The sequence below is a fragment of the Falco naumanni genome, chromosome 6, assembly GCF_017639655.2.
Source record: "Falco naumanni isolate bFalNau1 chromosome 6, bFalNau1.pat, whole genome shotgun sequence".
In the NCBI taxonomy this organism is placed as follows: Eukaryota; Metazoa; Chordata; class Aves; order Falconiformes; family Falconidae; genus Falco; species Falco naumanni.
In genome coordinates this window covers 89,577,060-89,590,466 of record NC_054059.1, presented here as the reverse complement: position 1 = coordinate 89,590,466, position 13,407 = coordinate 89,577,060, and the positions used below count along the sequence as shown (strand labels likewise).

Below are 13,407 nucleotides of genomic sequence, written 5' to 3'. Positions count from 1 at the left end.
CCTGCCGCCACGGGCCATGGCACCCTCCAGCGGGAGACGTGCCACCCAGCCCAGCCCTCAGGGACTCGACGCCCCTCGGGTCCATGCCACAGGGTGGGCACACCGGCGGGGGGAGCGGGGTGACGGCTCATTGTGGGGGGCTGAGCCATCGCTTCCCCTCTGGAGAGATGGGGATTTACCCGACACCCGTCTCAGCTTCTTCACCAGGGTGTCCAAGCTCAAAAATAAAAGTGACCCCTGAAATAAGGGGCACAGGGCTCCTGTAGCCCCTCTCACAGCACACAGCACCTGCAGCCCCCCCCCGGAGGCCGGCCAGGGCCCACGCCGGGCCCACCACCAGCACCCCCCGCCCCGGCTCCAGCCGCCCCCTCCTCAGCGAGGCCGCGGCCGGGGCCTCCCGCTGGGGCTCTCAGGGTCTCCGAGCGTCTCTCTCTCTCTCCGGGACTCCGAGCGGCGAGAGCCCGGGGCCCCGCGTGTCCGAGGCCACGGAGCGGACCAGCAGCAGCGGCAGCAGCCCCCGCCCTGCCCGGCTCCCCCTCAGGCCAGGGGCTGGGCTCCCCGCTGGGCGAGGCAGGGCCGGCCACCTCCCCTCCTCTTCCTCCACCGCCGCCGCCTCCTCCCCTTCCTACTTCTGCACCGGCTCCGCTGCCGCCGCAGCTCCGCCACTGCCCCCAGCCGCAGGAGCCGGCGCGCGGCCCCCCCCCCTCCCTCCTCCCTTCCTCGCCCCCGCCCCGTCCCCAGCGCCGCCGCTTCCACAAGATGGCGGGGACCGTGGCCGAACGGGACGCGCTGGTGAGTGCTGCTCGGCCCCCTCCCCGCGGCTCCGGGACGGGACGGGGACGGGGACCGGGACCGGGCTTGGCGCTGGGGGTGGGCGACACACGGGCAGGGCAGCCCCCACGCCCCCCCGGCGGGCACCTGCGGGGGGAGCGGGAGGGCCCCGCCAGCCCTGCCTCAGCGCTCTCCTTTTTACCTGCAGAAAATAGAAGACGGGCATTTAAACAATTCCTTGGGATCCCCGGTGCAAGCTGATGTGTACTTCCCTCGCTTGGTAACTCACCTTTATTTGGGGGTTTTATTTGTTGGGGGGCATTTTTTTAACCCCTTTATCAACACCCCACCCACCCCCCCCCGCCCCGTGCGGCTGCACAGGGGCGGCCGCCGCCGCTGCCGAGCTGACCCTCGCCATCCTCCCCCTGTCCTTTCCAGATCGTCCCCTTCTGTGGGCACATCAAAGGAGGAATGAGGCCGGGAAAGAAGATCTTAGTTATGGGCATAGTGGACCTCAACCCCGAGAGGTAACAGCCGGGCAGGGCTGCCCGCCCCGGGGGCGCTGGGCCCGGGGAGGGGGCGAGGGGGGGAGGCCACACGCTTACACACAGATCCCTCCTTTCTGGAAAAGGATTATTTTTATCATTTTAAATATAGCGTGCTGATTTCTCCTTTGACCCATAGAGGGGGCATTTCTTCAAGGGATCCTGTTTCTCAACGTTGCACTTGGGAGTAAAGGAGGCATGTATGGCATATATAGATACACACACCTATGCACATGCACGCACATATATATATATATATATATATATATATGCTATAACCATGTTCTTGTCCCTGCTGAGCTTTCGGAGCATTCTCCGAACAAGCTGAGCTGTCACCCTTACCGTGCCACCCTACCATCAATGGCGTTGACAAGCTGAGAAATGAGACTGGTGGCGTTTGGGGCATGTTTCCTTGTTCCCAGCTGAATACGAGCCGTTCTGTCTGTGTTGCAGCTTTGGCATCAGTCTGACTTGTGGGGAGTCGGAGGATCCTCCTGCGGACGTAGCCATTGAACTGAAAGCCGTGTTTACAGACAGACAGTTTGTCAGAAACTCTTGTGTAGCCGGAGAATGGGGGGAAGAGCAATCGTCTATTCCTTATTTTCCGTTTATACCAGACCAGCCTTTTAGGGTGAGTACCAGGATGACAGCAGCATGCGCCGTATCTGATAAAGTATAATTTGATCATTGCCGCAGTAGAACCCAACTTGCCTCTTGTGAAATTGCAGTGTAGCCCGTGCTTCTCTGGTTGAGACACCAGTTGACAGATTGTTTGTATTGACCAGAAGTTGCACGGAGATTCCACTGGTGTGTGCAACTGCAGGCATTTTGCGTGGGGCTACAAACACCTCACCGGGGTGCTATGACAAGTTGGAGGCTGTAATACTGCGTGATGAAGCACACTTCCTCAGCTTAGTTTTATAGCTATAAATTAAACAGTACCTCTATGTTATTAGTGCATTACAAGTTATTACAGGAGAATGTAAATACTCGGTGACTGTTGTATGTTTTGATGGTTTTCTTAATGGATATAGTGTTTGCAATTTAGTGTGGCTAATAAGGATCTTGTTCATCCTTTTTCTCCAGGGGTGTTGTGCTGAGGTTGGCTGTAGCCCTTCCTGTTAAGAGATTAAACAGCTAAGCGATAGTGGTATTCTTTTCTGAACCCTGGGATTAAATCTCCTGTCAAATTTAAGTCTGTAGTCACTTGAAAATGGTGTATGTGGAAATGCCGTGGTGCTGTGGATGGACTGAGTTGACCTAGAAGCAAATTCCCATCTGTTTATGGTTATGTGAAGATGTCTTTGCAAATTAGGACTAACAAAGTGTGCAGCTGCAGAGGGCTGCTTCTCTCTCAGCAGCTTCACTACATTGAGGAAAAAAGGCCGCATACCTTTTCCATGCGGCTGACCCAGAAAAACCTTCCTCCCTTCCCCTCTTATAAAACTTCCCTGGCCCCTCTGCTAAATGCCAGTGCTCTGACTGGCTGCCAAACTCTCTTAATCCTTCTTGCCCCCAAGATGGTCTCCCCCACCTCCAAAAACTCACCATCTCCCCAGATGCTTGGGCTTTGAGAGGGTGTTTGTGACTGGTTTTGCTGCAAATTGGTTGCGCTCTACTTGCTTCTACAAACTCTCCCATCAGAACTGGCAACACCCTTTGGTGCGTGTGGGAAATGCACTTGAAAGGGCTCGGAGGCTTGGTCCTGCTCTGGCTGAGAAGGTTATAGTACCTGCTGCAGTGGGCGGTGGCTGGGCCCTCAGACAAGCCAGACAAATTACCCAAAGCATGTTTTGTGGGTGTCCCACTAATAACAGTTGATGTTAGAGGACAGCAATATTGCACATTTGGCATGAGATATTATAGAAGGGGAGTTGTTCATCTTCATTCTTCCCCCCCTGCCCCCTTCCTTTTTTCCCAAATGCATAAATGGAATTTAGGTTCCCAGTTGACTTTGTACCTTTGACGGTCTCCCTCTCAGTCAATAAATTAGACTATTAAGTGTCTTGCCAGTTACTTGTGATCCACTGCAATTATCATTCTGGTGTGGCCCACGGTGATCTGAAAATGGATTGTAAGCAGTGTTGAGGCTAACCATATCTTTTACATAACAAGGCCTAAGGCTGGATGTGCCTGCCGCAGTGACACGGGAGCTACGCGGCAGCACGGGTGCTTCCCTGTTACGTGGTGCGCTGCTGGGTCCCCAGGAGCTTATGCTCTCCTGGACTGTCTGCTGCCACTGCTCCCGGTGCAACGTGCCCCAAGTCAGGTGGGCTTTAGCTCAGTGTTTGTCGCTGGCCCCGTTGCCATTTTTATACCCCGTGATAGCAGCAGAGTCAAGTGCCTGGAAGTAGCACCTCGCTCCAGACTACCAGCCTCTTGAAATGAGCCAGGGTTTACGTGTGGCTTCCCTGCAGATTTTCTTCTTGGGCTGTTCAGACTTGGAGGTCTCTGAGGGCCTGCACAAGAAGCACAAGTTCGGTGTCCTCCTACCCCTGCCTCCTGCCAGGGCAGCTCCAGTGAAGCTTAAATACAGGGCACCCTCTCAAGCCACCCCTAACATCAGGAATCTCCCAACCTGCCCAAGCTTGTTCAGCTCCAGGCTTTGTTGCTTTTCCAGAACATTTCTGCCAGGCTCGGAGGAGGAGGGATGAGCTGTGTCCCTCCCCAATCCTGCTTGTGCCTCGTGTGAACTGTCTAGCTGAATTCAAGCCATCCTGCACCGCATTTCCCTTGCTGCAGCCCCAGCATGGAGTCTAGTCCAACACGGAGTCCAGTCCAACACGGAGTCCTGGGCTGTCTGCAGCCACAATTAGCGAAGGCTTTTTAGTTTTACATCAGCTCTGTGAGTATGTGTGGGATGGGAGGGGAAACCTAGCCCTCCTCTCCTGTTCGCTCCCTCCCAAGTACATTAATGGAAGCATGGAAAGCATTGCAGAGGGAACTGCCCCCTCATTCTGCAGCAAAAAAAAACCCAAAACACTTCTGTAGCAAGACGTACGAGGTAAGATTTGGGTTGGCGATAGAGTTTCTTCCCCCTGTGATAGCAGTTTGAGTCTGTTTCTGGCCTTATTCCAAGAGGCAAAACCTCCCTGATGCCAGTGGGACTGGGTTCCAGTCCTTCCCGCCACAAAGCTGTGAGACTGGATTAATGTCCCTATGAAGAAAGAGCAGAACCATCATAGTGTAACTGGTGTCCTGGGGGCAAACTGGTCTCAGCCCTGTCTGTTACGTGGCACGTAAGTAGCAAAACGTGTAACCATATCAACACTACTTAAAAGCTAATGGAGTGCTCTTCTTCTGTGAAATAACTTCCCAATCACACTGTGAACAGCATGCTTCATTGTTTTGTTTTTTACAGGTTGAGATACTTTGCGAGCATCCCCGTTTTAGAATATTTGTGGATGGACATCAGCTTTTTGATTTTTACCACCGTATTGAAACACTGTCAGCAATTGACACGATAAAGATAAATGGAGATCTTCAGCTTACAAAACTTGGCTGAACTTGTTAGGACCACAGATTCCAAACCGGCTCAGGTGCCATCATCCATTTGGAGAAGTGACAGCCGGCTCCGGACACAGCTATGGTAGGAAGGCTGCCCCATTCCTTTTCCACATGCAGTTCTTCACTCCTGTGCTGATGAACCAGGCTGTTGTTTATCCTAATGAAGAACATAATTGGTTAATAGACATTGAGCCATTTTTCTTGGATCAAAATAGCCCACCTGTACTGAATAATCAAATTGGAATGGATTCAGAAAGACTTGTTTCAAATCTCACAGAAAGGTAATTTCTGAAATGCACTGCTAAAACCAGTTACTGAACAGCAGTGACAACAAAACAAAAAAGTTTTTCTTTTGCAAATATTGTTTCTGCACTGAAGTGGAGTAGTGTAGCACAACATAGGGCCACGTGTTGACGTCCTTACCTGGGGCCTGAGCCTGGTTCCATGGAAATCAATGGCAAAACTCCCACTCACTTTAATGGGGTACAATCAAACTGTCTAGTCCTTAGTCAAGCACAATTCCCACTGATTTCTATGGGATTTTTGCACACGCCTGAGGGCCAGCTCACCTGTTGGTGTAAATCAGCATTACCTCCACGGCTTGCAATGGAATTTTGCTGATTGCTCCAAGCTGCTGATTTGGCCCAAGGACTGCGCAAAAACTGAATGGGGGTGTGAGGACACAGCCTGTATATTTTAGTCAGGGTATTTGCATAGAATGTAGATCATTATGAGTTTTTGCACAATGTATTGTTAATACAGTTTTTAAAGCTTATCTGTAGTTTATTTATTTATACTCATTGTATGTATTATTAGTAAAATTGAACAATCTTACCGATGGTTAAGAACAGCAAAGTGTAAACATTTTGAACGTACAAAATGTCTTAGGTTCTTTGGGCAAACTTTACATATCATTCTTGAAAAATAATGTTTCCTATCAAACATTTAGTTACATTTTAATGGAGCCCTCTAGGCCCTGGGGAAATGTGGGCATGGTAGTTGGTGGGAACTCTGCGTATTCACTAGAAACTGTTTTTCAGGGCTTACTAACTTTGCTGCACAGGATAGGTCTGAGTTAAAGTCGATCCATTTTAAAAAGATAAACAGCAAATTTGTAGGTTTGTGTTTTTTTAACCTGAGAAAAAGTTAAATTTGGTAGTCTCTTAGTTCAGAAAGAGAACCAGCCTCTTTCCAAGGGAGATGGGAGATCGTTGCACTTGTTTGAGAACATATTTGGCCTTTGATATGACAATTAAAACTTGTCTAGACAGCCAAGTTATTAATGCTTGAAAATCAGCTACTGCACATGAATAATAACTTTTCAAGTAGCTTTTTAAATAGTAGGTATAGCTGTATAAACACAGTCACTGCACTACACTATAAATGAACACAGGCCACTTTTCTTGACTTCTTTAGGACTAAATACTTTTTTTCCTTGGCTGCTCACAACAGACTGTAGCAAGTCTTTCTGAGTAGTTATAATCATGACATAAACATGTATTTAGGCAATTCTGAAAACATGTAATATAGGGACTTTGTAAGACACAGTATACAATAACATCCTTTGTAGCACAGTATTTAAAAAAAAAAAAAAAGAAAGAAAAAAGAGAGAAGAATCTCACAAACAGAACTATGTTAAACCTGCAATAAAGCTGTGGTTTAAAGCAACCAGAACTGGAATATCCAGAGTTAAGGGTAGAATGCCAGTTGCAAAGCCTCATTTTGTGCTAATTTGGCTTGCAGTTAAGAAGCCTTAGACTGCAAGCTGAAATTCCAACTGTGGCTCTAGTCCAAAGCCTGCTGAGGTCAATCGGAGTCCTCCGAGCATAGAAGCCTGATTCTTATTTCATGCAAGTGCAAATCTCTTTGTAAAGCAAGGGAGATGTTGTTGCTACTGCAGACGAGTTAAGATTCACGCTGCCACCTATAAAATATGAGTTAAAAATGGAATTTTTAGCCTTAACATTGACATTCCCTGATTTTTCCTCCTTTTTCCAAATTAAGAGAGAACCTGTTTGTTTTACAGATTATCTTTTTATCTGGTGTGTGGCTTTTAAGTCATACATCAGAATCTATTTGTACTCCAGATCGAATCTTGATATGAAATTTTCCTGTCTTGCTCTGTTTTTACTCTTTTACAAGATACATGATGACTGTGTCATTTTCCATTGTATAAAGAATGCTGACAGTGTTTCGGTACAAAATATATTCTTAAAAATGACAATGATGATAATAAAAATCCAAGGGAAAGGTGCTTCTACATGAGGTGTTTGGATTTTTCTCCAGCTTGGAAATGCTTTATGGTTCTAAAGCGGATGCAAGCAGAAGATGAACTCTCTTTGGAGATACTTAGCACCCTCTCTGCCTGGTGCTTTTATCCAACTAGATATGTAAAGCCAGGGTCGTTGATGCAGCCTGAGGCTGCCCTGCTAGTCTGGTGGGCCAGAAGTAGGAGGCTGGAGAGAGTAAGTAGCACCATGACCCTACAGTAGCACAGAACCAAAAGGGATCTCCCTGATGGCACACTAGTAGAGATTTCCACTCCATGCTTTTACTGTAGCTCAGAAAACACAATTTGACTGACTTGAACTTTCAACTGCTTGGGATTCCGGGTAGGTTAGCATAGCCCTGAGACTTTTGCTATCCACACTGGCTCAGCACAGCGCAGTGCCTACGCCAGGGATGCCAAGATGAGCTTAGTGCACCACCATGTCAGCAGGGTCTGTCAGGAGCAAGGGCCCAGTGATACCGCTTTGCCTCTGTTCCCAGCTGCTGCACTGGGCACTCCTGTTTGTTCCTGCTTGAGTGGTTTCCTGTCTCAGGAAAATGCTTTTTTGAACCTGATTCTGGTTTTGCCTTTGCATAACACGATCAACCACAGCGCCCACCACCTGATTCTGCACTGTTGTGATTTTCTGAGCCAGGCTTCGAGCAAGGGCTGAGAACCCACTTCTGACAGGTTGTGGTTTGGCTGAGCGCTCAGAAAAGGGCAGAAAGTCACAGTTAAGGCTTCCACATCTATTTGTCTGTCTAACACCAGTTTGGAAGAGGTTTTATTTTTATTTCGCTCTTGGGCAGTACCAGCCCGTGGCAGGCGAAAGAAGGATGATGGCTACGTAACCAAGGGCTGTTCCATGCGTGCTTGGCTTAATGTTGGCTGATCATGTTCAGAAGCAACTGCTGAACACTTCCATGCGCAGTGTAAGTCAGAGAAAACTGAGACCTTAAATGTTTCTGTTCAGTTGGACCTTGAGCCAAATCCAAATATTTAAGATGGGAGATTGCGCTGCGGAACTTCTATATGAATTTTTTGGTCTCCACAATTTAGGGGTTATTCAGATCTTCATTTCGGATATAAGCCCTGCTAGACGTGAAATAAGACTGTTTCCAAGTTGGGCCAGGTTTTCAAAATGTTTTTCAGTAGGGACAAGTAGTGTGTGAGCTTCTCAGAAGCTGCAGTTGTTCAGGACTGAGCGTGCGAACCAACTTCTGTAATCTTATGCTAGAATTTACTAGCTGAATATTTCCATGGATTCCTCTGAATGAGGAAATTAATTCTGAAATGAAAGAAGTCTTGAATGGCTAGAACCCGTGTGGAGTGGAGTCACACAGCATAGCTTTATTTTTTCCAAAGAGGAAAAAGCAAAAACAAAACCCCAAAAAACTACAACCAAATTATTTAGTTATGTTTGGAATTTGCTGTGATAAAGCTGATGTAATTAAAAAAAAAAAAAGGTTAAGGCTCAGAAAGAGCCTTGGAATACTTCAGTATCAGGTGAGGTAGTCTGTGTCTAAACATATTTCACATAAACACTTTTTCACAGCCAAGTTGTTAAAAATGTTACAAAATACCTTCTTTTTCTGTCACAGCTAGAAATGTTTGCCCCACCTTGAAAGAACATTTTGTACTAAATATTCATTTGTTGTCTATGTGAACTTGCAGTAACATATATTCTCCCTCCCCTCCTTGACTAGCTTGAGAAGAAATAGGCGTAATATTGCTAAACCGGTTGAATGTGACATCAGCTTGAGGCAAAGCATCTTTCTCAAGGGTTGTTTTGAGTAAACAGCCTGAAAACCAAAGAGAGAGCCTGATTCACCATTCTGCTGTGCCAGCTTTCCACCCCTGCCACTCTCCTGCTGTGAGGCTGAGACTGAAGCCCTGAGATTTTAATGTAAGGGAGCAGCACTGAGATTTTTATCTTACGGGACTTAAAACTATTCACTGTGGAGGAAACAACCTGAGTAGCCACAGTGCTCTTAAGCCTGGTAGTAGGGTTGGGGTAGCATGATGTGCTGTAGTCCTAATGGAGCATGAGTTCAAAGGGAGGTAGTGGACATTTCAGAGCATAGGCTTTGGAGCTGCATGACAGTTTCCCAGGGATAGGCATTTGCCACATCATTAACCAGCACCTTTGACAACCCCATACCAGGACACACAGCAAAAAAACCAGCCCTGCTTACAAGTTTGGAAGACATGAATGGGTTCATGTTCCTACTCGCCTTCTTTAAAAGAGGCTCCCAAATAAGTAATAGGAAAATTTAGGAGTAGCCATGCCACTAAGGTATTTCCCCCCCCCCGCCCCCCCCAGACATTCAAGCAGTGTATCTCATGTGGGGCTTATCTTGCCTCCCATCCACGAGAAGCGCTCCCCTCAGAAACCTACAGCACTGCTTTTTCTTTTGAGACTGGTTACAGGGACCTTTCCATGCAGAAAACTGCAGAACCACAATTCTGCCAAGCCAGTCAGTGGCGGGCGGCTCTAAGCAACCTCCCAGCGCCCCTGGAATTGATATGACAGTATGAGGAACAAAAGTCATGCTGAGAGCAGCCTTAAATGCTCACTCTGATAAGCACAGAAGTCAGGAAGAAAAGCTACACAAGACTAGGAACAGTCAGTGACCTGGTGAAGATTTTTTTTGTAATTGTGGGTATTGTTCTTGTTTTCTGACGTGGATCAGAAAATGTACAGGTAAAAAAGTCACTTTGCAATGAATGGTGTGTGAGGTTAGAACCAAGACCAACCCAAACGGGGAGAAAAAATGAGCTGCAGACGCTTTATCTGGCTTTGATACACCCTCCCAGCTCCTCCCAGCAATCACTGCTGTTGTGAACATGCACAATTACTACAAGGAGATTCAGCAGCATGTGCAAGATCAAAATAATAAACTCCTACTTTGCCACAGGTCCTCCCTAGCTTCTGTTGCTAGGCCTCACCATCTGTCTGTCAACAAATAACTATATCCTGCTGCTTTTAAAATCCATGGCAAAAATCCCTTTGACTTTCATGGAAATAGGTCTGTAAGAAAAGGGTTATTTCCAGCTCTCCCTCTCCAGTTATTTTCAGCTGGGGCATACTCTAAAACTGAGTTTATTTTTAAGTATGAATAGAGGACTATTTCTGTCTGCATTATCCATTTGATAGAGTCAACAGAAAGCGCAGCCTCTCTCTGCTGTGCTAACATCAGTTTCGCAGTTAGCCCATGAAATGTCTTTTATTCATTACTTTCTGGTTTTAAAAAGTGAGGGTGTGCACAAAACAAGCGGGCAAGAATAGTAATACGTATCACTCGCCACAGATCTGTTTTTATGTGTTGTGCCAATTTCATGATGAACTTTTAACAACAATAAAACATGAAATCTTCACTAGGTCATTCTGTCTTTTATCTGAATTATTTATGCTCATTACACACCCTCTTGGCTTCTTTAATTTCCGGCTTCTTTTACCTTCTGATTGTTTTGCAGATGTAGCTAACTTTTTCCCTCGTAAAACTCTAGTGTGAAACTTGACAATGAGATGTTCAACTTTGGTAGCAGCTTGTGTAGAACTCCTTTACAGTTTAAATGCACTACACAGAACAATCAAATAACTTAATTAGAGGAAAGAATACCTTGCTTACTCACATAAAGAGTCCCACTGACATCACCGAGCAGTGTAAGCCTCAGGAGTTAACAGGCACGACTCAGACCTCACGGCCAGGCCATGAGACACAGATTGCTGATGGTTTTTTGCATAGGATAAAACAGCCCGTCAGCAGCGCAACTCACACACGCTTCAGTTCACTCTGGTGGGACTGGATTCGTAAGTGAGGGTTACACGGTGAGTAAAACCACCAGATCAGCTCCAGAGACATGTTATTATGAGATCCAATGTTTCAATTGTTGGCATGATCCTTACTAAAGTTCATGTTGACCTGAGCAAGAGGAAACTCTAAGGTCTCAGCTTCTTTCAGTTAAAGCTGTTGGAAAAATTCTGCATGATCCAAATGGGAAAGGATTATGCCCTAAGTCCAGCTGTGGCTGTAAAAATGTGTGAGGTTTCCGAGGGAAACCTCAAAATCCAAACAGCACTGAAGCAGCAGATGAACAGGATTTGAATACAGCCAGTTCTGTGTTTTTTCTCCCGATAAAATGACTATGAATCAGATGCTCCCACACAGTTCATCCTAGCTCTAACCCATAAGCATGGATCTGTGGCCATCTTTGCTCAATGCCACCCTGAAATTGCCCCTTTGTTTACTATGCACACCCCACAAAGGGGCACGTTAAGACATCTAGAGATTCTGAGTTAAAACACAGCACTAGGTGACGTAGATGCAAACCAGAAACGACTGTGAATGGTATAAAGGCAGCATCTAGTCCCCACCAGACAGCAGAACAGCAGCCACTTAAGTGCCTGAGGGATTTTTAAATGGGGGAATATATACATCAGATTTCACCACTTGGCATTGGCTAACTCTTATAGAGGCCCTTGAAAAGCTCTCGTTTGACCTATAATACCAAGTAAGCTACAGGCATGGTTTCTTGGGGGAAGGAAGGGAAGGGGTTGCCCACTCCACTGAGAGCACCTGATGTAGCAAGTGCCACGTGTACTTCTCTCCCACTCAGATCAGTACTACAGACACCTCACAGCTGGGCCTTATTTTGGTGGAGTGCTTCTGAGCTTGAAGTCAAGCCAATTCATGTTGAGGGATTTACTCACAGGAATACCACGAATATGATTCTTTGCTAGCACTGCACTGGATCTTGTTTTTAAATTATGACTTTCAACACTCTTCTAAGAATAGAGGCTGGCTCTGAAACATCACATTTGGCTCCAGCATTCTCCAAAAGTTACACACTTCTCATCCTGTTCAGGTTTTGAGGTTTCAGTTTCCACATTGGTGCCTTGCTAGACCAGTGCTGTGATGCTGGGGGAGTCATTCTGTGAAAGACCCTAAACAGGAGATGCCTTTCAGCAGCTCTCTTCCCAGCAAGCAGAAGGAGACCTGCAAGACTCACACCCTCAGCAGTCAGAAGCAACAGCAAAACAGAGCTATGCTGACTCCTGGTTTGCAGAACAGGGCTTCCTTGCAGCTCTGAAAGGTAGGAACAAAAGCCCGGTTAATTGGGAAAAACATCACTAAAGCTGAACAGTAAATCTCAGCGACAAAGAAAAGAGGATATCAGTACTAGGCAATCTGATACTAACAGCAATGAGCCATCACCTCTTGGTGCCCAGAGGCCACGGTCAGGTGTTGTTTTGATTGAACGGAGACAGAGCTCCATTCTGTGGAGCAGCCTGTCGCCATGACCTGATAGAGATGCTAGAGGTTTCCGAGAGTGCTCAGTGGCTCTGCCTTTGCCTGGCTCCAAAACTCCTTGTGATGGGAGAAAAGCCAGCGCTGACAGTACTGTAATGTATGACAAGCTACAGCAGCAGCTCCAGGACTGCGTGCTCAAAGAGACAAAAAGGATTCTTTCCCAGCTGCTCTCTAAGAAATTTTCTGTTCAATGAAAAAGATAATTGCTGTCTAGAAAAGATCCAGACCAGAACTAAGGACAGAACATGGCTCTAGGTAGAAGAAACATTCTTGGAAAAGCAACAGATTCACTACAATCTCCAGGGGAAAACAAAACATTTTAATTTAGAAGAACAAAGGCCACACCAAGGATAGTGGGGTTCCTTTCACACTCTGTGTTTGGAAGAGGCGCAATGAGCTACAGCAGCTAGAAAACAGATTCTGAGGGGCAAAGTTTGGGAGAAGCTCTGGATTATCACATGGGAGCAGAACACAGCTTCCACATCCATTCACCTCCATTTTACCACTGCTCCTTCTCAGGAATGGCCATTCCTCTCCATGAGAGAGGACCATTGCTGGCAACCCCACAGCCACAGGAATTCTGTGGCTTCAGACCTTTACGTGTCCTCTACACAGACCAAGGTATGCTTTATTTAGCATCCCTCACTGAAGAACTTCAAAGCACTGACAAACTTTATAATTTGTGTTAATTCATGAAGGCTCCTTCCCATTTCTAGCATTACTGATGTATATTATACATATAGTACACAGCAGTATATATATTTCCTACATCTACATCCTATATCCTATATCCCTGTATGTAGGTAGGGGGAAGAACAGAAATGTAACAATAGTTTCTCAGCAGTCAGTGCTGTGATTTGCAATACAGTGATTGGCACACACTTAATGTCTCATCACTGTGAATTTTGGCTACAACGCTGAAGTTCAGGCTCCCAAGCTCCCTCCTTTGCTCACCAGACAGACATGTTATTTTGGGCCAGAATATATGACAGTAAGGTTG

General features: G+C 46.7%; 1 protein-coding gene and 1 long non-coding RNA gene across 2 annotated transcripts in view; one reads left to right on the top strand and one right to left on the bottom strand.

The window, feature by feature from the left end:
- Positions 1-603: 603 nt before the first annotated feature.
- LGALSL (galectin like) lies at positions 604-10,470 on the top strand. Its single transcript, XM_040599476.1, has 5 exons — positions 604-792; positions 980-1,051; positions 1,210-1,298; positions 1,770-1,947; positions 4,678-10,470. Exons 1-5 carry the CDS (start codon positions 760-762, stop codon positions 4,819-4,821), a joined length of 516 nt encoding a protein of 171 aa, XP_040455410.1. The 5' UTR covers positions 604-759; the 3' UTR covers positions 4,822-10,470.
- Positions 4,872-13,407, bottom strand: part of LOC121090758 — a 25,192-nt gene continuing 16,656 nt past the window's right edge. Inside the window, exon 4 of the long non-coding RNA XR_005828708.1 lies at positions 4,872-4,980. This is a non-coding gene — a long non-coding RNA (uncharacterized LOC121090758). The remainder of the gene's footprint in view (positions 4,981-13,407) is intronic.

Excerpts from the sequence above, each read along its gene's own strand:
- LGALSL (XM_040599476.1), top strand. The coding sequence starts at position 760 with ATGGCGGGGACCGTGGCCGAACGGGACGCGCTG. Across the intron at positions 793-979 it reads TGGCCGAACGGGACGCGCTG|AAAATAGAAGACGGGCATTT; the intron begins GTGAGTGCTGCT and ends TTTTACCTGCAG. Across the intron at positions 1,052-1,209 it reads ATGTGTACTTCCCTCGCTTG|ATCGTCCCCTTCTGTGGGCA; the intron begins GTAACTCACCTT and ends TGTCCTTTCCAG.